Below are 26,474 nucleotides of genomic sequence, written 5' to 3'. Positions count from 1 at the left end.
AAGGAGGTAGACTCCATAGGACTTGCGTACCAACTGTATGCAGGGTCTGAGGAGGAACGGAAAGGAGGCTGTCTGGTTTCTGGTTTATGTGACAGGGCGGCTGGTAGTGAAAGTCTTATGTAGGAACAGAGGAAAGGGGAGAAAACAGGGCTGGAGAGAGGCTGGCCTCAGCTTTGGACAGATGTCATCTGAGTCATCACTCAAGTAGAGAGGGGCTCAGTAGGTCTTTGGATAGACAGGAGTAAGAGCTCTGCAGAGGTGGGGTATGAGATGGCACATTTTTTCACAGACACCTTTCAAGTGCTGGACACTGTCTAAGGCACCGGGGTCTCTGCTTGGCATTCTAGTGTCGGGCTAGGCCCTGACACTAGATGAGTGCACCCTGGTGAGGGGATCAACAAGAAAGTACTGTGGTGTGGGTGGTAGGTGATGTGGTTGATGGAGGAGATAAGCCACCTGAATTAGAAGCTGAGTCATCCCCAGAAAGGTTAGAGGGAAGAGGTGCTCTGGGCAAAGAGAAGAGCAGGTGCAGAGGCCCCGATCAACACTGAGGAGGCACGTTTGAGAAGCTCTAAGCTGAAAGCCAGCCGCATGACCCCAGCATGGTGCACAGCAGGGAGGGCTGTGAGTTTATTGGAGTGTGATGTTCAGTCATGGGAATTTGAAGGCATGGGAATGTGTGAAGTCTCTCAGAGTATGTAGAGTAAAAGGGGGAGAGGACTGGACTATTTGATAGAAGGGCAGAAGGGGAGACTTCTTAAAGGATACTAGAAACAACCAACCATGGAAGCAGAAGAGAATGCAAGAAAAGTGGTAAAGAAAAAGGGAACTTTAAAGATGGAAGCAGGCCGGGCGCGGTGGCTCATGCCTGTGATCCCAGCACTGTGGGAGGCCGAGGCGGGCAGATCATGAGGTCAGGAGATCAAGACCATCCTGGCTAACACGGTGAAACCTCGTCTCTACTAAAAATACAAAAAGTCAGCCGGGCGTGTTGGGGGGCACCTGTAGTCCCAGCTACTCGGGAGGCTGAGGCAGGAGAATGGCGTAAACCCGGAAGAAGGAACTTGCAGTGAGCCGAGATCATGCCACTGCACTCCAGCCTGGGAGACAGAGCGGGTCTCCGTCTCAAAAAAAAAAAAAAAGATGGAAGGAGGCCAGGTGCAGTGACTCACACCTGTAATCCCAGCACTTTAGGAGGCTGAGGCAGGAGGGTCGCTTCAGCCCAGGAATTTGAGACTAGCCTGGACAACATAGTGAGACTCCTGTCTCCACAAAAGCAAAAATATTAGCCGGGCATGGTGGTTCATGCCTGTGGTCCCAGCTACTCAGGATGCTGAGGCAGGAGGATCACTTGAGCCCTTAAAAAAAATTGATAAAGGGCCAGGTGAGGTGCCTCACACCTGTAATCCCAGCACTTTGAGAGGCCAAGGCGGGCGGATCACCTGAGGTCAGGAGTTTGAGACCAGCCTGGTCAACATGGTGAAACCCCATCTCTACTAAAAATACAAAATTAGCTGGACGTGGTGGCACATGCCTGTAATCCCAGCTGCTTGTGAGGCTGAGGCAGGAGAATCACTTGAACCCGGGAGGCAGAGGTTGCAGTGAGCTGGGATTGCACTCCAACCTGGGCGACAAGAGCGAAACTCCATCTCAGTAATAATAATAAAGATGGAATTAATAAGAGATGATAAGAGGGAGAGGAAGGGAGTGCAGGGAGAGAGGGAAAGGAAGGACTGAAAATATGGCCTGTGTATAGCAGTAGGAAGATCATTGCTGGCCTTGGAGAAAGCAGTTCTCAACTCCTCCCTTCCTTTTCCCCACATCCCATCGATTTCCACATTAGCCAGGAAAGTAATCCATATTGCCATAGATCAAGGTGCTGGCTCTAAGGGGTGGGAACTGGTGGAGTTTTGCTGACAGGAGGATGACGAGGTAAAAGAGGAGGCAGGAGGAAAAGCAAGTTTCCTGATGAGTAGGGCTAGACAGTGGCATTGGCTGCCAGTGCGTAAGGACCACTGATGAGAGAACCACGCGTGTCTTCAGCAGCTGTGTCTGTCAGCTCAGAGTGGAAGCATGTAGGTGTTGTCGTTTTTTGGTGAGTTTGGCCACAAAGCATTCTGGGATTGTAGTGGTGGGTGGTTGAAGAAGGAGGAAGTGGAGACTAGACGAAGGATTATGCTTCCTATAAGGCCAGTGCATGGTGGGTGAGAGACTGACAGGTTGCTGCTTAGGAGTCCAAAAGGTGTGGCCAGCTCCAGCTTGATTCAGAGCAGTGGTGGTATCCTGGAGCTCCTCTCCCAGAGCAGAGGATGGCAGGTGGCCCCTGGAGAGTGTGGCCTCCCAGGGAGGGAGCTGGCACAGGCTAGGATGGGAGTTAGCAGGGTGTCTTGGTGGAAGGCTGAGCACACGTGGTTCTCCAGCTGACCACCAGCATCTGGTCATATTATCTCCCAGGACTGGGTCCTCCTGGAACCCTGTACACTACAGAAACTCTTCAGTAGTTACAACAGGAACCTTTGAGCTGAGCACCCAGAAGTATCAGATGCGCTGGAGCAGGCTGCTGTATTTATACATGGCAGCCAGTTAGTATTGCTTTACAGCACCTTCTGTGTTTGTTCTTACATAACTTTTAATCTGTTCAGGCTGTTTTCCTATCTCTATTGTAATTCTTGGAGTTCAGGCTCCAAGGCTTACTCATCTTTGCCCTGCATATCAGACACTCCTGCAAATGCTCAGGGCTTAAAAATCTGCGGGGGCCACCACATTACACACTCCTATCCCCGCCTACATTATTCCAGTTGAATTTTGTGAGTAGTTGAGAAAATGGCCTACTGTTTCCTTTGGTTAAAAGCAATAGGTATTACAGAATTGAGTTGTTACATTGGAACTTGTCTGCAGCTGTTTGCATGTGGGTATTGAATGAGGGAGTGGTAGCTTTTGTAATTGCTAGGGCAAAAAAGATTCTGTTTCTAATCTGAGACAACCAGCTGACTCATCAAGTGCCTTGACCCTTTAGATTTCTTTCTTTTTTCCTCCTTGGAAAATGGAAAACTGAGCTCCCAGATTTACAGATAGCCCAGACCTGGCACTGTGGAACAAAAGAAAACGGTAGAAAAGGAGGCCGGGCGCGTGGCTCATGCCTATAATCCCAGCACTTTGGGAAGCCAAGGGAGGCGGATCACGAGGTCAGGAGATTGAGACCATCCTGGCTAACATGGTGAAACCCCGTCTCTATAAAAATACAAAAAATTGGCCGGGCACGGTGGCTCACGCCTGTAATCCCAGCACTTTGGGAGGCCGAGGGAGGCGGATCACGAGGTCAGGAGATCGAGACCATCCTGGCTAACACGGTGAAACCCCGTCTCTACTAAACATATAAAAAAAAAATTAGCCGGGCGTGGTGGCGGGCGCCTGTGGTCCCAGCTACTCGGGAGACTGAGGCAGGAGAATGGCGTGAACCCGGGAGGCGGAGCTTGCAGTGAGCCGAGATCGCGCCACTGTACTCCAGCCTGGGCGACAGAGCGAGACTCCATCTCAAAAAAAAAAAAGAAAAAAAAATACAAAATATTAGCCGGGCGTGGTGGCGGCATCTGTAGTCCCAGCTACTCGGGAGGCTGAGGCAGGAGAATGGCACGAACCCGAGAGGCGGAATTTGCAGCGAGCCCAGGTAGCGCCACTGCACTCCAGCCTGGGGGACAAAGCAAGACCCTGTCTCAAAAAAAAAAAAAAAAAGAAAAAAAGAAAATGGTAGAAAAGATGAAAATCAAGGAAATTTTAGCAACTAATTTTTATTTCCTCTGACCATTTAAATGGGTATGAATTTACCTTCCACAAGGAAAACTTTTCAAATAATGGCTTTTAAAAAGGGTCTATTTTATGTGCATGGTTCCCTTCCACCCCTAGGTGGCAGCAGAAAGCAGAAGAACCTGCGTGAAAGTAAAGCAAACGTCCTGCAGCTGTGGGGCGGTGTTCCTGAATTCTAGGATTGTTGCTTACCTCTGCCCTGCAGTTCCATTTGTCAGGCATTCCTGCGATTTTTTTTTTTTTTTTCAGACCGACTTAGTTACCCATATATGGATTTTTTAAAATACTGACTTGGCTAGGATTTATAGAGCACTGTGTAGTCAGCTTTAACAGTTAAGAAAAAAGCAAATGTTGATGTGGGGAAAAGAAGAAACACGAACATTAGAATTGGGGATTAGAGGTTGAGAAAATGGTCCTCCTTGGTGTCCAGTGGGTAGTCTGCTGTTGAGAACTGATGCCCGTGGAGTTGCCCCAGGTGGAACACCCAGGCCAGGGCACTTCACCTGGGCTCCTGGGGTTGGTGTGGAGAGTCACGTGGCCCTTCTCTGCAGCCGGAGAAGCTAGCACAGGGGCTCCCTGTCTCCTCTGAATCCTGTCTAAACATAATAATGAGTGCTATTACTTGGAACATTTTCTAATAACGTGTTCTAGATGCTTAGAGTTTATGGGAAGAGGGGATGGTACCGGGGGTGGGGGATAAAGGACAAAAACGTAATAAAGTAAACACAGGAAAGGAGCAGCGTGTGTTCAGAGGCTGAGCATAGGCTCCTCCTCTGGGCAGTGGAGTTGAGTCCTGACTGCAGCACATGCAGCTGAGGAAGTAGTAGAACGATTCCATCTTCTTTTCCCTTCCCATCCCTTCTGACATGTTCTCATCGTAAAGTCGCTGCCCCTGAACTCCCGGAGTACTTACTGTGTGCTGCTCTCAGTCTGTGGCCATGTCTGTGTATGTCCTGTGTCCTGAAAGCCCACGAGAGGAGGAGCTGCCTAGTTTGTCTTTATGTTCCCCACAGCACTTGTCTCTGGCACAAGGCAGAATCTTAACTTTAGTGGCATGAATCCATCGAGGAGGAAATGGGAAGCAGAGTCACAGTGTCAGACTAGACATGATTGTGTTCAAGCAAATAGTCCCACTAAGAAGTAGTGAGGGGCCGGCCGGGCACGGTGGCTCAGACCTGTAATCCCAGCACTTTGGGAGGCTGAGGCAGGTGAATCACTTGAGGCCAGGAGTTCGTGACCAGCCTGGCCAACATGGTGAAACCCTGTCCCTACCAAAAAATAACAAAAGTTAGCTGGGCATGGTGGCACACATCTGTAATCCCAGCTACTTTGGAGGTTGAGGCACGAGAATTGATTGAACCCAGGAGGTGGAGGTTTCTGTGAGCCAAGATTGTACCACCACACTCCAGCCAGCATGGCGGCAGAGCAAGGCTCTATCTAAAAAAAAAAAAAAAAAAAGTATATATATATATATATATATATGTGTGTGTAATCTCTGGCCTTTTTTCGTTGGCTCCATTCTTGGGCATACCTCCAGATGAGATGGCTGTGGGCACCCTCATGCCTGTCTCCCGTAGAAAGAGGACTGCAGAAGCACTTTAGCTAGACCTCAGTTCTGACTGGCCAGGTACAGGACCGTCAGGGAAAATGGAGGTGTGTCCCCAGAAGTGGGAGTGTAAACTATGCAAGCAGAACCCACTGGAGAGCATTGCAGGGACGTCAGCCCTTGGCTTGTTACTGTCACAGCAGAGCAAATTCATATGTATCTAAGTCATTCTTTTCAATGTTTTTCAGCATCTTCATGATACAGTTAAGAGGAATCTTGACAGCACCACTTCCCCTCAGAATGGTGATCAACAGAATGGTTATGGGGACCTCTTTCCTGGGCATAAGAAGACTCGCCGGGAGGCCCCTCTGGGAGTTGCCGTCTCTTCCAATGGATTGCCTCCAGCCTCCCCCCTCGGTCAGCCTGACAAGCCTTCTGGAGCAGATGCCCTGCAGTCCAGTGGGAAGCACTCTCTGGGGCTAGACTCTCTCAACAAAAAGTGTCTGGCTGAGTCGAGCCTCCACTTGAACGGAGGCAGTAACCCCAGTGAGTCATTTCCTCTGAGCCTGAATAAAGAACTGAAGCAGGAGCCTGTCGAAGACCTGCCTTGCATGATCACTGGGACTGTCGGCTCCATATCGCAAAGCAACCTCATGCCAGACCTCAACCTTAACGAGCAGGAGTGGAAGGAGCTCATTGAGGAGCTGAACAGGTCGGTGCCCGATGAAGACATGAAGGACCTGTTTAATGAGGACTTTGAGGAGAAGAAGGACCCAGAGTCTTCTGGCTCTGCCACACAAACCCCCTTGGCACAGGACATTAATATTAAGACGGAATTCTCTCCAGCAGCCTTTGAGCAAGAACAGTTAGGCTCTCCACAAGTGAGGGCCGGGTCTGCAGGGCAGACCTTTCTGGGGCCTTCCTCTGCCCCTGTGAGTACAGATTCCCCCAGCCTAGGGGGCTCCCAAACCTTATTCCACACCTCTGGTCAGCCCGGGGCGGACAATCCCAGTCCAAACCTGATGCCGGCATCAGCCCAGGCCCAGAACGCACAAAGAGCCCTTGCAAGTGTGGTATTGCCCGGTCAGGGCCCAGGAGGGGCCTCAGAGCTGTCCTCTGCCCACCAGCTCCAGCAGATCGCTGCCAAGCAGAAGCGCGAGCAGATGCTCCAGAACCCACAGCAGGCCACCGCGGCACCAGCCCCGGGCCAGATGTCCACGTGGCAGCAGACGGGGCCCTCCCACAGCTCCTTAGATGTCCCTTACCCCATGGAGAAGCCTGCCAGCCCTTCCAGCTACAAGCAAGAGTTCACTAACTCCAAACTGCTCATGATGCCTAGTGTGAATAAGAGTTCCCCTCGGCCCGGAGGCCCCTACCTCCAGCCCAGCCATGTGAACCTGCTGAGTCACCAGCCACCGAGTAACTTGAATCAGAACTCTGTGAATAACCCAGGGTCTGTGCTGGACTACGGCAATACAAAACCCCTTTCTCATTACAAAGCGGACTGCGGGCAAGGCAGCCCGGGGTCTGGCCAGAGCAAGCCAGCCCTGATGGCTTATCTTCCCCAGCAGCTGTCCCATCTGAGTCACGAGCAAAACTCACTGTTTCTGATGAAGCCAAAGCCAGGAAATATGCCTTTCCGATCACTCGTTCCACCTGGCCAGGTAAGTGTGAGCCTTGGCTTTCTGTTCCTCTGCTGCAGGTGCTTCAGTGAGGTTACTCGCTACTTTGGATGTTAATTGGGTCCGAGGTAGTTGTGGGAAGAGGGAGGAGGGAATAGCTGCTGTCATCCTTTGCTTCTCTTGGGAGTGGAAATTTATAAAATAAACCAGGGTTGGTTCTTAATAAAAAATAGGGTAAAGTTCCCTAGCATAGCTGGATTTTTAACTACACAAAGGTTTGAGGAATCACCTGCATTTAGTCCAGTGTCTGTTTCATGCCATAGGATTTAAATTAAGTAATTTGTGGCTGTGCTTTGCAGATAAAGATTACATTTAACGTGCTTCTTAGAGGCCTGGCTTTTTTTTTTTTTTTTTTTAAACTACCTTTCAGATCTCCATGTACAAAATTCCCTAATTTTTGGTAAGCTTATAACATTTTAGGCACGTGCTGCTTCCCAGCACAGCTCAGCTCTGTGGTTACTTCATCATGGTTCTAAAGCCTGGTAGCATCAAATGGAAAATGGCCCTTTGGGTTGTTTCCTGTTTTCTACTACTGCAGATAAGCCTGCAGTGAACACCTTTGTGAATTTGTAATACATGCTGAAATTTTGCGAATTAAAAAGCCCAGTGCTGGTAATATCATGAGGACATAGACACAATCCTGTACTGATGAGAGTGTGTAAATGAGCTCACTGCTTTTGGGAAGTCATTTGACGTTACATATTTTTCACATGCTGTAAAATGTTCATATGCATTGACACTATATACCTTACAAGTTGATCTAAAGAAATCCAAAATAAAAGAAAAAGTTATATCCAAGATATTCATTGTGTGGTTATTTCCAATAGCCAAAAACTGTAAGCAGTTTAAGCATCTCCCAATGCTGATAATTCCACTTATTTCAGCCAGTAAGATGTCTCACGCCATTAAACGCCTGAAGAAAGACTCGGCTGCGCAGTGAGGGTGCTTGTCATTTGGGTACCGGCACTTTGCTCCTTACGAAGCCCTCTCAGTAGTTCTTAAGTTTCTGGTGACTAGAGTGAAGAAATTATACCACAGAATCTTAGAATGAATAACTAGAAAGGAGCACAACAAGTTGAACTGGTTTAAATAATGATTGCTTTTTGCCTATCTTCTGCTAAGTTTTCCCCTTTTCTTCTAAATGTCAGTAATGATGGGATAGTATTGTGGTAGCCTTTGACATGACTCTCACCTTTGGTCTGTGTACTGACAGAATATCTGTTAAAGTTCTCATTGATACTCAGTATTTTTTGAGGATGGGTATTTGACAAAAGCTAAGCAGTCTCTTCCAGTAAAATGCTGGTACAGATGGACAGTTTCAGGTCGTTCAGAGATAGCTCCAAATCTAAGGTTTATGCACATGGGGCAGAGTGGTCTCCATTGACCAAAGCCCCCTTCAAAGTATTCTTCCCCTAGGCCAGGCGTGGTGGCTCACACCTGTAATCATAGCACTTTGAGAGGCCGAGGTGGGCAGATCACCTGAGGTCAGAAGTTCAAGACCAGCCTGACCAACATGGAGAAACCCCATCTCTACTAAGCATACGAAATTAGCCGGGCATGGTGGTGGGCGCCTGTAATCCCAGCTACTCAGGAGGCTGAGGCAGGGGAATCACTTGAATTTGGGAGGTAGAGGTTGCGGGGAGGCAGAGGTTTCGGTGAGCCGAGATCGCGCCATTGCAGTCCAGCCTGGGCAATAAGAGTGAAACTCCGTCTCAAAGGAAAAAAAAAGTATTCTTCCCCTCTTGGCCCCCTCTGCACTCAGATGTCCTGATGAGGGAGCATTTATAAGCCTTGATTGCTTACTGGAACTATCGTGTGCAAATATGAAAGCTTACATATGCTTAATGTAAAACCATACCTTTGTCACTGGTGAGTCACTGGGAGCAAAATTTACACGTGTGGAGTAATTGTTGGTTGCTGGGTTCCTGTATGCTCAGATGTCATCACTTTTGGTCTGTGCTCCAGCCCTATGGGATGGTTGTTGGAGGTCAGAAGGGAAGCAGAGACTTGGCTTCAAGAGAGTAAACCTTGAATGAGACTCTCACTGGATGGAGCTTATTTGGTCTGATCAGAGCTTAGAGACTTCACAGTCCTCTATCTGTGTTGACAGGAGCAGAACCCTTCCAGTGTCCCGGTGCCAGCTCAGGCTGCCAGTGTTGGGACCCAGCCGCCTGCCGTGTCCGTGGCCAGCTCCCACAACAGCTCCCCCTATCTCAGCAGCCAGCAACAGGCCGCTGTAATGAAGCAGCATCAGTTGCTTTTGGACCAGCAGAAACAAAGGGAGCAGCAGCAAAAGCATTTACAGCAACAGCAGTTCCTTCAGAGGCAACAGCACCTTCTGGCAGAACAGGTAAAAAGAAAGGTGGAAGGAAACCACCACTTCCCACCTTTGCCTGCACCCTGAGTCACTGCTGCAGTCACACCTTCTGCTCGTGTGTGTGGATTTGCACTGACTTTCTTGCCTGTCGTTAGAGTGCTTTGCCTTTTAAAAACCCCTTTCCAGGAATGTGGCATTTCTCAGACGGGGGTAGTCTTATGTCAGAAGCTGCTGTGTGTCACTTAGTGGAGAGTACTCAAGGCAGACTCTGGGGCTAAAACTGTTTGTGGGCCGGGCGCGGTGGCTCAAGCCTGTAATCCCAGCACTTTGGGAGGCCGAGACGGGTGGATCACGAGGTCAGGAGATCGAGACCATCCTGGCTGACACAGTGAAACCCCGTCTCTACTAAAAAATACAAAAAAACTAGCCGGGCGATGTGGCGGGCGCCTGTAGTCCCAGCTACTCGGGAGGCTGAGGCAGGAGAATGGCGTGAACCCGGGAGGCGGAGCTTGCAGTGAGCCAAGATCACGCCACTGCACTCCAGCCTGGGCGGCAGAGCGAGACTCTGTCTCAAAAATAAATAAATAAATAAATAAATAAAACTGTTTGTGGAAGGGACATTTTCCCATGTTTCTGGTCAGCAGCTTCCAAGCCACTGAGCTCACGTGTCTGTCAGTCCACTATGGGGTCAGCTTTGCTGCCCTTACAGAGCCTGTCATAATCCAGAACGAGAAAAGGGAAGTGAAGTTATCCCTGAAGGGCACACAGTTCACTCGCTTGGTCACCAAGTGTAGTGTGCAGGCACTAAGGGTTGCGAGTGCGAGTGCGAGTTTTTTGTTTTTTTGGTTTTTTTTTGAGACAGAGTTTTGCTCTGTCATCCAGGCTGCACTGCGGTGGCGCGATCTCAGCTCACTGCAGCCTCCACCTTGGGGTTCATGCAATTCTCCTGCCGCAGCCTCCCAAGTAGCTGGGACTACAGGTGAGAACCACCCTGCCTGGCTAATTTTTGTGTTTTTAGTAGAGATGGGGTTTCACCATGTTGGCCAGGCTGGTCTTAAACTCCTGACCTCAAGTGATTCACCCATCTTGGCCTCCCAAAGTGCTGAGATTGCAGGCGTGAGCCACCGCGCCCGGCCTTAAATTACATCTTTAAGACATAAGAACTGGCTCCAGATAGTGAAGTTCATTGAGGACAATCATTGCCTCAGTTCTGCCTTTAAAAAAAGCAGCTTTATTGCAATGTAATTCACACAACATATACTTCACCCACTTAAGTGAACAATTTAGTCATTTTTAGTATATCACAGAGCTGTGCAGCCATTACCACAATCCATTTTAGAAAACATTTTCGTTACCCTAAAACAAATCCCATACCCATGAGCAGCCATTCTCCCAGCCACCCAGCCCCTCCAGCTCCTGAGCCACTTTCTGTCTCTGTAACTGTCTGCTCTGGGCCGGGCGCGGGGGCTCACGCCTGGAATCCCAGCACTTTGGGAGGCCGAGGCAGGCAGATCACGAGGTCAGGAGATGGAGACCATCCTGGCTAACACGGTGAAACCCCGTCTCTACTAAAAATACAAAAAAATTAGCCGGGCGTGGCCGCGGGTACCTGTAGTCCCAGCTACTCGGGAGGCTGAGGCAGGAGAATGGCGTGAACCCGGGAGGCGGAGCTTGCAGTGAGCCGAGATCGCGCCACTGTACTCCAGCCTGGGCGACAGAGCGAGACTCCGCCTCAGAAAAAAAAAAAAAAAAATTTGTTCTGGACATTTTATATTTATGTTATGTCATTTTCAATCATGTACTATGTAACAGCAATTCATTCCTCTTGATAATTAAATATTCCATTGTATGGATTTTTTGTTTGTTAGTTTGCCCTTTGTTTGTTTTTGAGACGGAGTCTCACTGTCGCCCAGGCTGAAGTGCAGTGATGTGAACTCGGCTCACTGCAAGCTCCGCCTCCTGGGTTCACACCATTTTCCAGCCTCAGCCTCCCAAGTTGCTGGGACTACAGGCACCCACCACCATGCCCGGCTAATTTTTTGTGTTTTTTTAGTAGAGACGGGGTTTTACTGTGTTAGCCAGGATGGTCTCAATCTCCTGACCTCATGCTCTGCCTGCTTCGGCCTGCCAAAGTGCTGGGATTACAGGTGTGAGTCACCGCACCCAGCCGGATGTGTTACATTTTATTCATTCATCTGTTGATGAACATTTGGGTTTCTTGTTTGGGCTGTTAATGAGTATTGCTTCTGTGAACATTCATGTACAAGTTTTCATGTAGACATCTGTTTTCATTTTTCTTGGGTAGATACCTGGGAGTGGAATTGCTGGATCACATGGTAATTTTTATGTTTAACCTTTGGAGGAACTGTCAGACTGTTTCCCACAGGCTGTCTCATTTTACATTCTCACCAGCAGTGTATGAGGGTGCTGGTTTCTCTACATCCTCACCAGCCGCTTGTTATCAACTGACTTTGATTCTGGCCATCCTAGTGGGATCTCATGGTAGCTGTGATTTGCATTTTCCTAATTGGCTGTCCATTTTTTAAAAACAGATATACCTACCTTTAAAAAAAGTCATTGCTTCCTAGATCTGTTTCATACTATTTAAAAACCCCAAAATGAAATCAGCACTATTTCCACAGGAGCCCCTTTGTGAGTAACAAACTTGGGTAAGTTACTCTTCTCTGACCTCCCTCACTCCATGTGTTTTGGATTCTGTTATATGTTGGTTTTATTTTGTGGTTCTTGGCATTTTCTAGGAGAAGCAACAGTTTCAGCGCCATCTGACCCGCCCACCACCCCAGTACCAAGACCCGACACAAGGCAGCTTCCCACAGCAGGTTGGACAGTTCACAGGTAGGGGGTGTCTGCGTGAGGAGCAGGGACGGGGAGGCCGCTGCTTGGTGCTGGTTGAATCCCTGCTGTCTGGCCAGCTCTATGCCTTGACTTCATCAAACGCATGCATTGTCATCATATACACCTCAGTTTGCCTAAGGGGCTTGGTTTTCTAGTTACTGCACGGCATCAGGAGAAGAGGGCATAGAGGCAAACCACTAGAACTACCTTTGCTAGGTCCCTGGCTGTACAGTTTCCTGAAGCAAAATCATTTCTAGCTGGAGGACATCTTATCAACAGGAAATAGCTTCTGTAATTCTTAAGAAAGTTCTTTGCTTCTGCTTTTATGTGTTCAAAAAATTGACTCTCCTATCTTCCAGATGAGGACTTAATGCACTTGCGTGGCCTTTGGCTTCTTTCTTTCCTCTTATCTGCTCACTGAGTATCACAGATGGCAGCATCACTAGTGGACAGTCAGCCAGAAAAGGGCAGGAAGCACACTTGAGTCTAGCTGTCGCCTCTGAGATATGCCAGGGAACTTCATAGGCCATCCCTCCAGAAATGCCCAGAGATTTCAGGGAATGGATACAGTAAGTTCTGGTCTGCCCGCCCTCCTAGCTCCTCTCGGAATGTCCTAGAAACCTCTGGTTTTCCTTATTTGGGATCTTGCTACAAAGGGTCCCAGAGAGACTGACCACAGCTGTGTGTCCTGGAGGAGACCGGGTGCGCTTTCATGTTTGTGCTACCTGGGGTCAACATGGGGTTGAAATCTGCAGGCATCTCAGAAGCATGGGCCTGACCTGTGTTTTCTGCCTTCAAACCCATCTGACATTTTGTGGATTATTGATGGGAATGAAATAGCCTGTTTCAGCTCTCCTCTTTTCCTCAATCCAATTTTGTTGTTGTTGTTTTGAGACAGAGTCTTGGTCTGTCACCCAGGCTGTAGTGCGTGGCAAGATCTTGGCTCACTGCAACCTCCACTTCCTAGGTTCAAGCAATTCTCCTGCCTCAGCCTCTCAAGTAGCTGGGATTACAGGTGCCTGCCACCACACCCGGCTAATTTTTGTGTTTTTAGTAGAGACGGGGTTTCACCATGTTGGCCAGGCTGGCCTTGTACACCTGACCTCGTGATCCGCTGGCCTCAGCCTCCCACAGTGTTGGGATTACAGGCGTGAGCCGCCGTGCCCGGCCCCAATTTTTATTATATAGTTGCTAGTAGAGAGGAAGAAGAAAAAAGCACTGAGTTACGGCCAATCTCTGAACAATGACTCTCCTACCCACAAAACCTATTTCAGTTAATGGTGTTGCCATGTGTCTATTGCTTAAGCCAGGAGGCCTAGACAGCAGTTCCCTGAGCACAGGGGTGCTTTCTGTTCCATCCTCTGCTCTCTCTCTCCAGCACAGCACCTGCCACAGAGTGGGTACTCAGTGAAGATCTGGTAATTTCCTGCGACTTCTCCCTCCCTTGGCCATCTTGTCATTTCATAGTATAAATCGTGTGACATAAGATGGTATATTGTCTGGTGAGATGTTGTCACACAGTCCTGCGCCTCCACCCCCCATTCCCACATAGTCTGCCCCCCCTCATCTGCATGACTGAACAGCCTCTTCCCAGCATGGTCTCAGCCGCACTCTCAGTCCAGCCACTCTTGGGCTTTACAGCGCCATTCTTTTTTTGTCTGTTTGTTTGGAGACAGAGTCTTGCTTTCGCCCAGGCTGGAGTGCAGAGGCGTGATCTCGGCTCATTGCAGCCTCCGCCTCCGAGGTTCAAGCAGTTCTCCTGCCTCAGCCTCCCGAGTAGCTGGGGGCGTGCGCCGCCACACCCAGCTAATTTTTGTATTTTTAGTGGAGGCAGGGTTTCACCATGTTTGGGGCAGTATGGTCTTGATCTCCTGACCTCGTGATTCTCCTGTCTCGGCCTCCCAAAGTACTGGGATTACAGGCATGAGCCACCGTGCCCAGCCACAACCCCGTTATTCATACGCCATCCACAGCTCTTCCCTATCTGGCCGGAACTAGCTCTTCCGTTTTATATGTAATCAGCTGGCCACTATCTCCATACCCTGGCCACGGCCAGCTTCTGAAAGTTTCCCACCCAGATGCCTTTTTCTGATTCTGCGTTTGTACACACTTGCCTGGAATGCTCTTTTTCCCCAAACTGTTAAATTGCTAAATTTATGTGATTGTAAACCCAGTGGATTCATCACCGTCTCTCTGAAGCTTTCCCCAAGGCTTCCCAGATGCCAGGGCTTCTGGCCTGCACCCTGCAGCCTGCTGGCCAGGTGTGCCCCATCACACCCCATCATGCCATGTGCTAACTTTGCCTCCCAGAGGTGGATCTTGCGTTGGGCCCACCTCAGAGTCCCCAGTGCCCACCACAGGGTCCCCACAGAGCAGAAATTTGGTGGGTGCTTGAAAGTTAAATGAAGCAGGTTACTGGTTTTCTCTCCCCTGGGGCTTTGCCCTTCCTCTGTGCCTTTCTGAACCCCATCATTGTTTCAGAGACCAGTCCTCCATTCCACCTGTGGGAGGCTTTCTGCCCCGTGGTCCCCAGGGCCCTCTTCCCAGTGTGCTGTGAACATGAGACTTCTGGTGCTGCGGCTCAGGTCTCAGAGGGGCCCCGTGGTGGTCCACTCCTGACTGCCAGACTCTTCTCTGTCTTGTAGGGTCCTCTGCTGCCGTGCCCGGCATGAACACCTTGGGTCCATCCAACTCCAGCTGTCCTCGAGTGTTCCCTCAGGCTGGGAATCTGATGCAGATGGGCCCTGGACATGCTTCAGTTTCCTCTCTCCCTGCAAACTCAGGCCAACAGGACCGGGGTGTGGCTCAGTTCCCTGGCTCCCAAAACATGCCTCAGAGCAGCCTCTATGGCATGGCTTCTGGCATAACCCAGATAGTTGCCCAGCCCCCGCCACAGGCCACCAATGGACATGCCCACATTCCACGGCAGACCGGCGTGGGCCAGAACGCCTCCGTCTCAGCTGCCTATGGGCAGAACTCTCTGGGAAGCTCTGGCCTCTCCCAGCAGCACAATAAGGGGACCCTGAACCCTGGCTTAACAAAGCCGCCGGTCCCAAGGGTGTCACCAGCCATGGGAGGCCAGAATTCCTCCTGGCAGCATCAGGGAATGCCGACCCTGAGTGGCCAGACCCCGGGGAACAGCAACGTGAGTCCCTTCACTGCAGCCTCCAGTTTCCACATGCAGCAGCAGGCCCACCTGAAAATGTCTAGCCCGCAGTTCTCCCAGGCAGTGCCCAACAGGCCCATGGCTCCCATGAGCTCAGCAGCTGCAGTGGGGTCCTTGCTACCCCCAGTGAGTGCACAGCAGAGGACCAGCGCCCCTGCCCCAGCACCACCCCCAACGGCCCCTCAGCAGGGCTTGCCTGGCCTGAGTCCAGCAGGGCCTGAGCTGGGGGCCTTCAGCCAGAGCCCTGCCTCACAGATGGGCAGTCGGGCAGGGCTGCACTGTACCCAGGCCTACCCTGTGCGGACCGCGGGCCAGGAGCTGCCTTTTGCCTACAGCGGGCAGCCAGGTGGCAGTGGGCTCTCTAGTGTGGCTGGACACACCGACCTGATCGACTCCCTGCTGAAGAACAGGACTTCAGAGGAGTGGATGAATGATTTGGATGACCTGTTAGGGTCTCAGTAATGGAAGGATTTGTAGTGTTTTTAGTGTTCATTCATCCTATATTTTTCTTCTCAGATTCAAAGAAAGAGCAACTACTTTGGACCAAAAGCCCATGGCCTGGGGAGCTGGGCAGTAGAGCCCAAGCTCCAGGTGAGGCCTGGCCCTGGGCAGGGTCCGTGGCTGCGCCCCTCAGGCCAGCACTTGCGGTCCATCGGGCTGGCCCCAGCCCATCTGCTGGCATCAGTACCTGGTGTTGGGACAGCAGGATAGGGTTCTAAAGGTGGTTTTCTATCCAAATGACCAAAAAACCAACAGTAACAACAGTGAAACCCCACGATATCAGGCTTATAAAAATCTGTGCCATCATGGTGATTTTATCCAAGATTTCTCCACTTACCCCAGTGTTAGGGACAAGTTTTTGTTGAAACTTTATATAGCAGAATTATTTGCAATTTGTAGCATAGAAAAGATTTTTAAATTTTTTTACAAAAGGTTTTTAAACAGATTAGGATAGGTGATGGTTTAAATCAATTAAGTGGCATTGGAAACCTAGGGTTTCCTTTTGATTAAGAGCCTTTTTTGTTTCTGCTCTTTGTCAGCTTTCAGGGGAGAAGAAGGCCACTGGAAGATTATTTCCCTAAGTGCAGGCTGTTGACTGCGTATGCCAAAAAGGGACAGGAGGCATGGAATAGCAGGTCGGGTGACACAGCTAGGGTCTTCCTAGCAGCTCCTCCTCCCTCCCAAGGCCCCCTGGAATGCCTTCCTCCCACGTCCTGGCAGCAGGACCCAGGCTACATATGCAAGGGAGAGATGTGGGGGTCCTGTGTCCTGGAGTATTACGTCTCCCCACCTTTTGCAGTTTCTCTGAACGTGTATGTTGCCCATGGTGGGAGCGTGGTCACTGTGCAGTTGTGCACAGATGTCTTTCCTTTACCCGTGGCCTTTCTGTCTGCCTCTCCTTCCTCTCTGCAGCCCAAATGGAAAACAATTATTTACTCCATTGGAGGGGGAAAGCAAGAGTCTTAGAATTCCTAAGGGAACCCTGGCTTAAAGGTTTTGGGGAAGGAGGCCGCAGGCCGGCCCAGAGGAAGCAATTCCACTTTGTTTGACAACAACTGCCACTCCCATGTCAGATGACTTGCACTTTTTAAAGAGATTGCTTTATAACACTAAGACATCCTTTCTAAAGATTCAAGTGGACTTGACTAAGCTGAGGGTTCACAAAATAGAATATGACATGTGAGCTGTTTTTGGAAAACGAAGATGGAGAGAGCACTTCCCCGTAACGAAAGTGGTAAGCACAGGGTGAGACCCTTTTACACAGAATGGTGGAGAGAAAAGAGAATGCTGAGAAGTGGCTTAGATACAGAGTGTTCTATGGAGAAACTGCAACCCCGTTTTTATTTCCCTGGAGTCTCCAAATGGATCATTCAGGAGTGCTATGTGAAGAATTGAGCCAAGGAAAATATTCATGCAACCAGCCTGAGTCGCGGTGAGGGAACGAGAGGTTGTACACACATTGGTAGTTATTTTGCACCAGCAGTGCCTTTCTCACTGGGGGTACTTGGACCCTCAGATCTTTTTTTCTAATAGCCATTTGCCACCCCAGGTGGTATGTCGGCCATTTCTCCTTAAAACACCTTCCCTACCTTTTCCATGTACTCAGTTTAGCTCTCAAAGAAGGGGTAAATCATAAAGCCAGCGGAAATTCCACCCTCTGAGCGAGTTCCCCAATCTGAAGGGGAAGAGGGTGACCTCAGCGGCTTTTCTCCCAAAAATCGGCTGAAGGCTGGTTGTGGATCCTTGTTCCTCTCTTGACCCCATCTGGCTGCTGCCCCGTCTCCCACCCCTGTCCCCAGGGCTTACTGGCCCTGCACTCTGCCTTAGTCCTGGGGCCGGCGACACAGTGGGCTCCTCACTTGCTGCAGTGTCATAGCAATAAAATGTGATTCTTGGGGTCCCCCCAGGGAGCTGCCCATGGCTTTATTTATGAATCTGGTTTTCGGGAGTCAGGGGAGGAGATGACTTTGCTTCTGTGCACAGCCCCGTCTTCCAGGAGCCACGACTCAGAAGAAAAGGGTGCTCAGACTTTTGTTATACACATTTGCTTTGTGTAAATAAATGTTTACAATTTTATATGAAAGATGGAATAAGCGCTAGAGCTTCCAACTGTATATTTTTTACTTTTATAGATTTTAAAACTATGGTCCTTTATATGTGTGTGTTGGGGGCTACGATGAGTTTCATGGCAAACGGTTGGCATTGTTAACTTTTTATTGTCATCAAAAGTGCATAAAAGTCCTATTAATCCCCATATTGTTCTACTGCCCTTAACTCTGGTATACACCAAAAAGAAATCTTTACTTTCCTTGTTTTATCATTATAAAAATAAAGTATTTTGCTAGTATGGAAACCACCTTTGTATTTGGCGTCACCTGGGGTCTGCTGGCAGAAGTTTGGGGATTGGTTTTCTTTTGTAATTTAGCCGCTTGCTTTTCTTGTTTTTTTATTATTATTTTTATTTTTAAAGAACTGCCCATTGAGTCATAGATTTAGCTGCTTTCTTATTGCACATTGTTGGGTGGGAGTTGGTTTGATTGAAGCCTCAGAGGAGCTTCTGTTATCTGCTGATAGATACTAAATTGGAGCTAGCATCACCCTGAGAAAGCAGCCTGTGCCCTGGGACTCAACGGGCGTCCATGCAGCTGACGGAGGGGAGCTGGACCGGATGGCTCTGCTGTCTTAGCTGCTGGGTGCTTCTCGTGCTTCATGTAGAACCGTTAGGTTTGCCCCTGAGTCTGTTTGCTGCATGCCCTATTTGGTTTCTCTTCAGCATAGGGCTTGGTTTTCGCCTTTTTTAATTGTAAGAATGGTGCGCTGTGGCATGGCACACTGTGAAAGGGGACCAGATGATGCAGCCTGGACTGAAAGGGTGAATGAGGCCCCTCACCTCAGAACTCTCCCTGCTCTGCTTTGCTGGGAGCAGGGAGCAGGGCAGCCTGGGAGAAGCTGGAGTTCCTCAAAGGGCAGAGAAGAACGGCCTTCAGGAGACCATAGCGAGGAGACATGCCACAATAGACTCAGAAAGCTAGATTACGCTAATAAAAAGGGGAAAGACATCTGTGACACACAGGAAACAGTGTTCGTGGCCTTGCCATAAAAGGCACAGTAAAGGAGGAAAACTCTGGAGATTCCCTGTGAATTCTTGGCTAAGAATGCACTTTATGTGCGGTGATCCAGAAACGCAAATGAGAACAGAAGTGAGTGGCTCTGCCTGTGAGATGCACAGTGCTGAGCGGCACCTGGTGCTGGCTACAGTATGGGAGGCTGGCTGCTGTATGATTTTTTGTGGGAAGAAATTTTGTAGACGTTATCAAGCTCCCTAAAATGTTCGTGCTGTGTCTGCCTGGGCAGTTGTAATTCTGAGAAGCCATCCTTGAAAATGACTCTGGGTACAGAAAAAGGTACAGCACAGTGGTGTTCTTAGTATTGCTGTTTACAATCGCAGAAACTTACGAGACGCTGAACTGCTGCCCTAGGGGGTTGGTTAAGCAAACTGGTGCTTCCACTCCATGAGATAGGATGCAGTCATTTAAAATATTTATGAAGGTGTTGGACGTAGTCATTTGGAATAATGGTTTTGTTGGGGCTCTTAACTTGTAAGCCAGTAGAAAAGAAATCTGGCTAAGATAATCCTTTAAGTTATTTCCCTACAGCCCATTTTTAAGGTTCCCAGTAACTTTCAGAATCAAAGGAGACGTCGGACGGCCAGGCCTCAGTAGTGGCAAGGCCCAGGCAGTTCCAGATCCCTGCAGCCTGCCACCACCCGAGTCTCCAGGTCACCAGCCAGGCTTGCGGGTGATGGAGGAGGACTCGGTAAGGGACAGTTCGACTCGGCAAATGTTTAGGGAGAACTTGCTGCGGCCAGGCATTGCCCTAGAGGCGGGGAATATGGCAGAAATTGCAGCAGTACAGGAAGGCAAGGTTCCTGCACCGCAGAGCTCACGGTCTCATGGGAAGGAGTTATCACACAGGTCAGGTAAGTGTGAGGGAGAACTAAAGCCAGGTAATGAGATAGAGGGCAGTGGGGCTGCAGAGGCTGGGATGGGCCACAGACTACTGTAGATATGGTAGCAATGTAAGTCTGTTAAGAAAGTGACACACAACATAGGCCTAATCACAGCACTTTGGGAGGCCAAGGTGGGAGGATCACTGAGACCAGCCTGGGCAACATAGAGAGACCCTGTCTCTGAAAAAAGAAAAAAAGGCATGGTAGCACACACCTGTGGTCCCAGCTACTCAGGAGGCTGAGGCGGGAAGATCACTTCAACCCCGGAGGTTGAGGCTTCAGTGAGCCAAGATCATACCACTGCACTGCAGCCTGGGCAGCAGAAACCCTGTCTCAAAAAAAAAAAAAGTGCAGTTAACAGGAAGAGGGAGGAGTGCTGAGGAGCAAGTTAACAGATGCCTGCACATGTGTTAAATTTAAAAGCAGGCCGGGCGTGGTGGCTCACGCTTGTAATCCCAGCACTTTGGGAGGCCCAGGCAGACAGATCACCGGAGGTCAAGAGTTCAAGACCAGCCTGACCAATATGGTGAAACCCCATCTCTACTAAAAATACAAAAATTGGCCGGGCACGGTGGCTCAAGCCTGTAATCCCAGCACTTTGGGAGGCCGAGGCGGGCGGATCACGAGGCCAGGAGATCGAGACCATCCTGGCTAACACGGTGAAACCCCGTCTCTACTAAAAAATACAAAAAAACTAGCCGGGCGAGGTGGCGGGCGCCTGTAGTCCCAGCTACTCGGGAGGCTGAAGCAGGAGAATGGCGTGAACCCGGGGGGGTCGGAGCTTGCAGTGAGCGGAGATCGCGCCACTGCACTCCAGCCTGGGTGACAGAGCAAGACTCCGTCTCAAAAAAAAAAAAAAAATTAGCTGGGTGTGTTGGCATGCGCCTGTAGTCCCAGCTACTTGGGAGAATGAGGCAGGAGAACCTCATTGGGAGTCCCAGCTACTTGGGAGAATGAGGCAGGCTTGAACCTGAGAGGCAGAGATTGCATGCAGTGAGCCAAGATCGTGCCACTGCATTCCAGCTTGGGCAACAAAGCTAGACTCTATTTCAAAACAAAAAACAAAAAAAACCCACATATTTAAAAGCAAGCAATATGCCACTGCATTTAGTAGGATGGTGGCTCTTGCCATCCTCCAGGTGCCTGTGAGCTGCAGCAAGCCTGCATTGCAGGCCTGTGCTGTTCTGAAACCTCTGCCAGCCTGGGCAAAGCCTGCCCACCTCCCCAGTCCAGCCTCAGAAGATGCCCGAGGTAAGTCAAGGACAAGCTCCAGGGTCTCCTGTTTGCCCCTGGAGTTGGATGGCACACCATGGTTGGTGGCATGATCAATAATGCTCCCTGCAGGCCAGCCAGCTGATGCCTGGAGCTGGCAATGTGGCTCTGAAGATGTTGAAAGATGCAAGATGTTAGCTACCTGCGAACTTGGTCCAAAGCTAGTGGCTGAACTTAAGTGTTCCAGGCACTGCCCTGGCCAGCACAAGAAATGGTGAGTAGTGACAAATTTTCTTTACTGGACTTTTCTTCCCCCTTTTGCCTTCAAGCAGTTAATGTCCTGGCCACTCTTCAGATTGGCTTTACTTACACTTCATGGATAATACCCTCTTTGCATGGTTGCGTAAGCTGAGCCGCAGTTTAGCTAGTGCATGAAAAACATTTCATGGAAGTTAGGAAAGATAACTTCAGACTCCCACCCAAAGCAGAAACCAGCGTCACAAGGGCAGAATTCAAGGATCCACCACCCTGTCAATCTTCTGGGAAGGGTAACGTACATTAGGAAGAACTAGATGCCATTGGCTGCGAAAACACATAAATGCAGCAGCTGCCTGCTGGGGACAGGGCTGCAGCACGGACTGACTCTGAGGATTTCCACACTGCAGGCGACCTTAAGCACGCCCTGACCACGTGGGCTGTGGTGAGAAGCAGCAGGCCGTGTTAGATTGCTATGTGGGATCAATGGGGCGGCCTCCACTTTTCTTTGTGCCTGGAAAGCAGAACTTTTCAAGACTGAGGACGAAAAACTGAAATTTTGCGTCCTTACTAAGTTAAGATCTAACTACATTTTATGTAGCAGAGACAAATGCTTGCTGACTACTTTTGGATTTATTACTACTGATATCATTTCTCATCATGAATTTTAAAGTTTTAGGCTGGTTCTATACTTGTAATAACAGATTATTTTATGTAACACGAGACAGAGTCCAACCACATGTAGAATCTTCAAGAGCTATAGATAGTGCCATCCAACCTATCTAGAGCTAGAGGCCTAAGGAGGTCCTAGTCCCCAAGTAGTAAAAAATTTAAATCTTGGCAGGGTGCAGTGGCTCATGCCTATAATCCCAGCACTTTGGAAGGCCAAGGCAGGAGTATTGCTTGAGTCCAGTAGTTTGGGACCATTCTGGGCAACATGGTGAGACCCCATGCCTACAAAAAATCAGCCGAGCGTGGTGACACACTCCTGTAGTCGCAGCTACTAGGGAGGCTGAGGTGGGAGGCTTGCTTGAGACTGGGAGGGCGAGGCCACAGTGAGCATGATGGTACCACTACGTTCCAGCCTGGGTGACAGAGTGAGACATTGCCTGAAAAATGAAAAAAATTAAATCTTGCTGAGCATGGTGGCATTTGCTTGTAGCCTCAGCTACACAGGAGACTAAAGAGAGACGATTGCTTGAGGCCAGGAGTTTGGGGCTGCAGTGAGCTATGATTTCACCTGTGAATAGCCACTGCACTCCAGCCTAGGCAACATAGCAAGACTGTCTTTTTTTTTTTTTTTTTTTTTTTTTTTTTTGAGATGGTCTCAGTATGAATTGCTCAGGCTAGAATGCGGTGGTATGATCATAGCTCACTGCAGCCTACACCTCCTGAGCTCAAGCATTCCTCCTACCTCAGCCTCCCGAGTAGCTGGGGCTACAGGCCTGTACCACCATGCCAAGCTAATTAAATTTTTTTTTTTTTTTTTTTTAAAGACAGAGTCTTGCACTGTCTCCCAGGCTGGAGTGCAGTGGTGTGATCTCGGCTCACTGCAAGCTCTGCCTCCCGGGTTCATGCCATTCTCCTGCCTCAGTAAAAAGAAAATTTTTTTGTGGCCGGGCGCAGTGGCTCACGCCTGTAATCCCAGCACTTTGGGAGGCCCAGGTGTGCGGATCATGAGGTCAGGAGATTGAGACCATCCTGGCTAACACGGTGAAACCCCGTCTCTACTAAAAATATAAAAAAATTAGCCTGGCATGGTGGCGGGCGCCTGTTGTCCCAGCTGCTAGGGAGTCTGAGGCAGGAGAATGGTGTGAACCCAGGAGGCGGGGCTTGCAGTGAGCCAAGATCATGCCACTGCACTCCAGCCTGGGTGACAGAGTGAGACTCCGTCTCAAAAAAACAAACAAACAAAAAATTTGTAGAGAGAGGGTTTTACTATGTTGCCCAGGCTGGTCTCAAACTCCTGGGCTCACAAGAGCCTCCTGCCTCAGCCTCCCAAAGTGTTAGGATTACAGGCGTGAGGCACCACACCCAGCCAACCCTGTCCCTTAAAACATAAAAAGATAAATCTGTGACTTCTTTTTGATTCTTGCTTGTGCATTAACAGGCACTTTCCTTAAACTTTGCAGCTGTCTGTCATTCCTTGCATTTAACCTACTCTATCCAATTGATCCTGGATTCCCCTCCCCTGGGTCCACTTCTTAGTAAACCTGTGGCATTATAGGAACACTACAGCAGGAGACCAGGGCGAGTCTAAGCCTGAGTGTGCCACTGCCAACCGTACGTGGAGCCTCTCTGTGGCTGTCCCAAACCTGGGAGACTGGACCAGCCTGAGTGGACGGTCACGGAGACTGCTACACTCCAGATACCTTTCAGGACTGAGACTCATTTCCAGGAGTGTTGGACACTCACTGTTAGGAGCTGCGGCCAGCTCACAGCTGACTCTTTCTGGGAGTTGTATTCAGTGGAAGGGAGCTGCCCAAAGTTACGCCTTCTTCCAGGGGCAGCCCATGTCTGGAGACTTGTCAATATGGGAGTATGGAGACCCCAACCCCCTTGCCTCAATTTGGGACATCTCCAAAGAGCTGTCCTGGCTCCACTGCACCAGTGCTGTCGGCTGAGGCCTCTGCTGCATCCGCTTCTCAGTTCCACCTCTCACTTGCCCAGTCCAGCAGCCCTTGCTCCCTTATGAGTGGTGCTGATGCCCTTTGAAATCTGCCTTTGGGGCACCTGGCTCGAGAGAGTTGGTGTGGGGAGTGGTCCCAGGAAGCCGACTGTAAGCTGGCTCGCTGCTGGCCACGATGACCCCATCACCAATGGCAAGTGGGATAGCTCTAAAGGGGAACTGTGAAACGTTCGCCATGGTGACACCGGGCAGGACACTGGGGAAGGGAATAGAGTACCCTGGGCCTTTGGGAAGTGTAAGTGGAGGAGTGACTGACCTTGAGAGAGATTTTGCTGGGGTTATAGGTGATGCCTCGGAGAAAGATAAAGAAAAGCTGACCATGATTAATCACTAGAAAAAGCACAATGTGAGATCCATTAGAGGCTTCCTTGGCTGCCAGGCAGGAGGGTGGACAAAGCTGAAGGGATCAGGCATGGGGTTGTTATTAAGGCATCAGAGCTCCAAGAAGGTAGAACTTTCAACCTTACCAAGTATGCCATACCAAGGTCATTGTCCTAGTTAATGTGAGACACTTACACTGGGATGGGGACATCTGGATCAATACTCTAGAACTCTAGAAAACCTGTATACCCCAGCCCTGCCCCCCCACCCCCCACCAAAATCTCTAAGCCCACTCCTCCCTTTTAAGGGCCGGTGCTTTGCTCTCGTTTGAAGGTCATGCACAGGCCTCTACCACCTCTCCTTAGGATCTGTGCTCACCTCCCCTCCTGGCCCCTGGACCAAGAAGGTCAGTAGGAGGGTGCTGGGCCTGCCAGAGAAAAAAGAGGATGAGCTGGTGGTGGGGAGCAGGAGTGTACCTGAGATTTGAGGGCATGGCCATAGGGGGCTCTGCTATGACCTAGGACTCAGCACTCTGGCAGAACCCCCAGGAAGCAGTGCCTGTAAGCTGCCAGCTCAGCTCTCTGAAGCTTCCCAGGAAGCCATGGCCCACAAGGAAGAGAACAGCAACTCGGGCAACTGTGGCAGCTCTGCAGGAAGGGACTGAATGCCCAGCGAAGCGGGTGTGGGAGAGGAAATGCAACTGACCCCTGAACAACACAGGTCTCCACTGCCTGGGGCCACTTACACGTGGGGTTTTTTCAATAAATATATTGGAAAATTTTTTTGAAATTTGTGACAATTTGAAAAAACTCACAACTGAACCATGTTGCCTTAGAGATACTGAACAAATTAAGAAAAAGCTAGGTATGTCATGGACGCATAAAATGTATGTAGGTACTGGTCTATTTTATCATTTACTACCATAAAATATACACAAATCTATTACAGAAAGTTAGAATTTAGGTGCAGTGGCTTACGTGTGTAATCTCAACACGTTGGGAGGCTGAGGTGGGAGAATCACTTGAAGTTCCAGACCAGCCTGGGAAACATAGTGAGACCTTCATCTCTACAATTAGCTTGATATGGTGGCACATGCCTATTGTCCTAGCTACTTGGGAGGCTGAGATAGGAGGATCACTTGAGCCCAGGAGTTTGAGGCTACCAAGGTCACACCACTGTACTCCTGCCTGGGCACATAGCAAGACCCTGTCTCAGAAAAAAAGTTTCTTTGCCGGGCACGGTGGCTCATGCCTGTAATCCCAGTACTTTGAGAGGCCGAGGCAGGTGGGTCACCTGAGGTCAGGAGTTTGAGACCAGCCTGGCCAACCTGGTGAAACCCGGTCTCTACTAAAAATATGAAAATTAGCTGGGCGTGGTGGTGGGCGCCTGTAATCTCAGCTATTTGGGAGGCTGAGGCAGGGGAATCACTTGAACCTGGAAGGCGGAGATTGCACGCCATTGCACTCCAATCTGGGGGACAGAGCAAGACTCCCATCTCAAAAAAAAAAAGTCTTTTTGGTCAAAACTTACACATGCAAACACTATGTGGCACATTTGTAGTTAAGAGAAATGTAAAGGTGCAGTATAAATGTAGCTGCAGTGTTGCGGGAAGTCAGGGACCCCGAGCGGAGGGACTGGCTGAAGCCATGGCAGAAGAACATAAATTGTGAAGATTTCATGGACACTTACTAGTTCCCCAAATTAATACTTTTATACTTTCTTACGCCTGTCTTTACTGCAGTCTCTGAACATAACTCGTGAAGATTTCATGGACACTTACCACTTCCCCAATCAATACCCTTGTGATTTCCTATGCCTGTCTTTAATCTCTTAATCCCATCATCTTCATAAGCTGAGGAGGTTATATGTTGCCTCAGGCCCCTGTGATGATTGCGTTAACTGCACAGATTGTTTGTAGAGCATGTGTGTTTGAACAATATGAAAGCTGGGCACCTTGAAAAAAGAACAGGATAACAGCAATGCTCAGGGAACACGGGGGATAACCTTAAACTCTGACTGCCGCTGAGCCGGGCGGAACAGAGCCATAGTTCTCTTCTTTCAAAAGCAAATAGGAGAAATACCACTGAATTATTTTTCTCAGCAAGGAACATCCCTG

General features: G+C 49.6%; 1 protein-coding gene across 1 annotated transcript in view; it reads left to right on the top strand.

The window, feature by feature from the left end:
* MAML1 (mastermind like transcriptional coactivator 1) overlaps positions 1–18,225 on the top strand; it is a 53,019-nt gene extending 34,794 nt beyond the window's left edge. Inside the window, exons 2-5 of the mRNA XM_050794174.1 lie at positions 5,599–7,014; positions 9,143–9,382; positions 12,109–12,205; positions 14,851–18,225. Of these exons, the coding sequence (XP_050650131.1) occupies positions 5,599–7,014; positions 9,143–9,382; positions 12,109–12,205; positions 14,851–15,833 (2,736 nt within the window). The 3' untranslated portion in view covers positions 15,834–18,225. The remainder of the gene's footprint in view (positions 1–5,598; positions 7,015–9,142; positions 9,383–12,108; positions 12,206–14,850) is intronic.
* The last annotated feature ends 8,249 nt before the right edge of the window (positions 18,226–26,474 follow it).

This window comes from Macaca thibetana, chromosome 6 (assembly GCF_024542745.1).
Source record: "Macaca thibetana thibetana isolate TM-01 chromosome 6, ASM2454274v1, whole genome shotgun sequence".
Lineage (NCBI taxonomy): Eukaryota > Metazoa > Chordata > Mammalia > Primates > Cercopithecidae > Macaca > Macaca thibetana.
The sequence above is the reverse complement of the archived record's forward strand: the minus strand, read 5'-3'. Positions and strand labels throughout refer to the sequence as shown.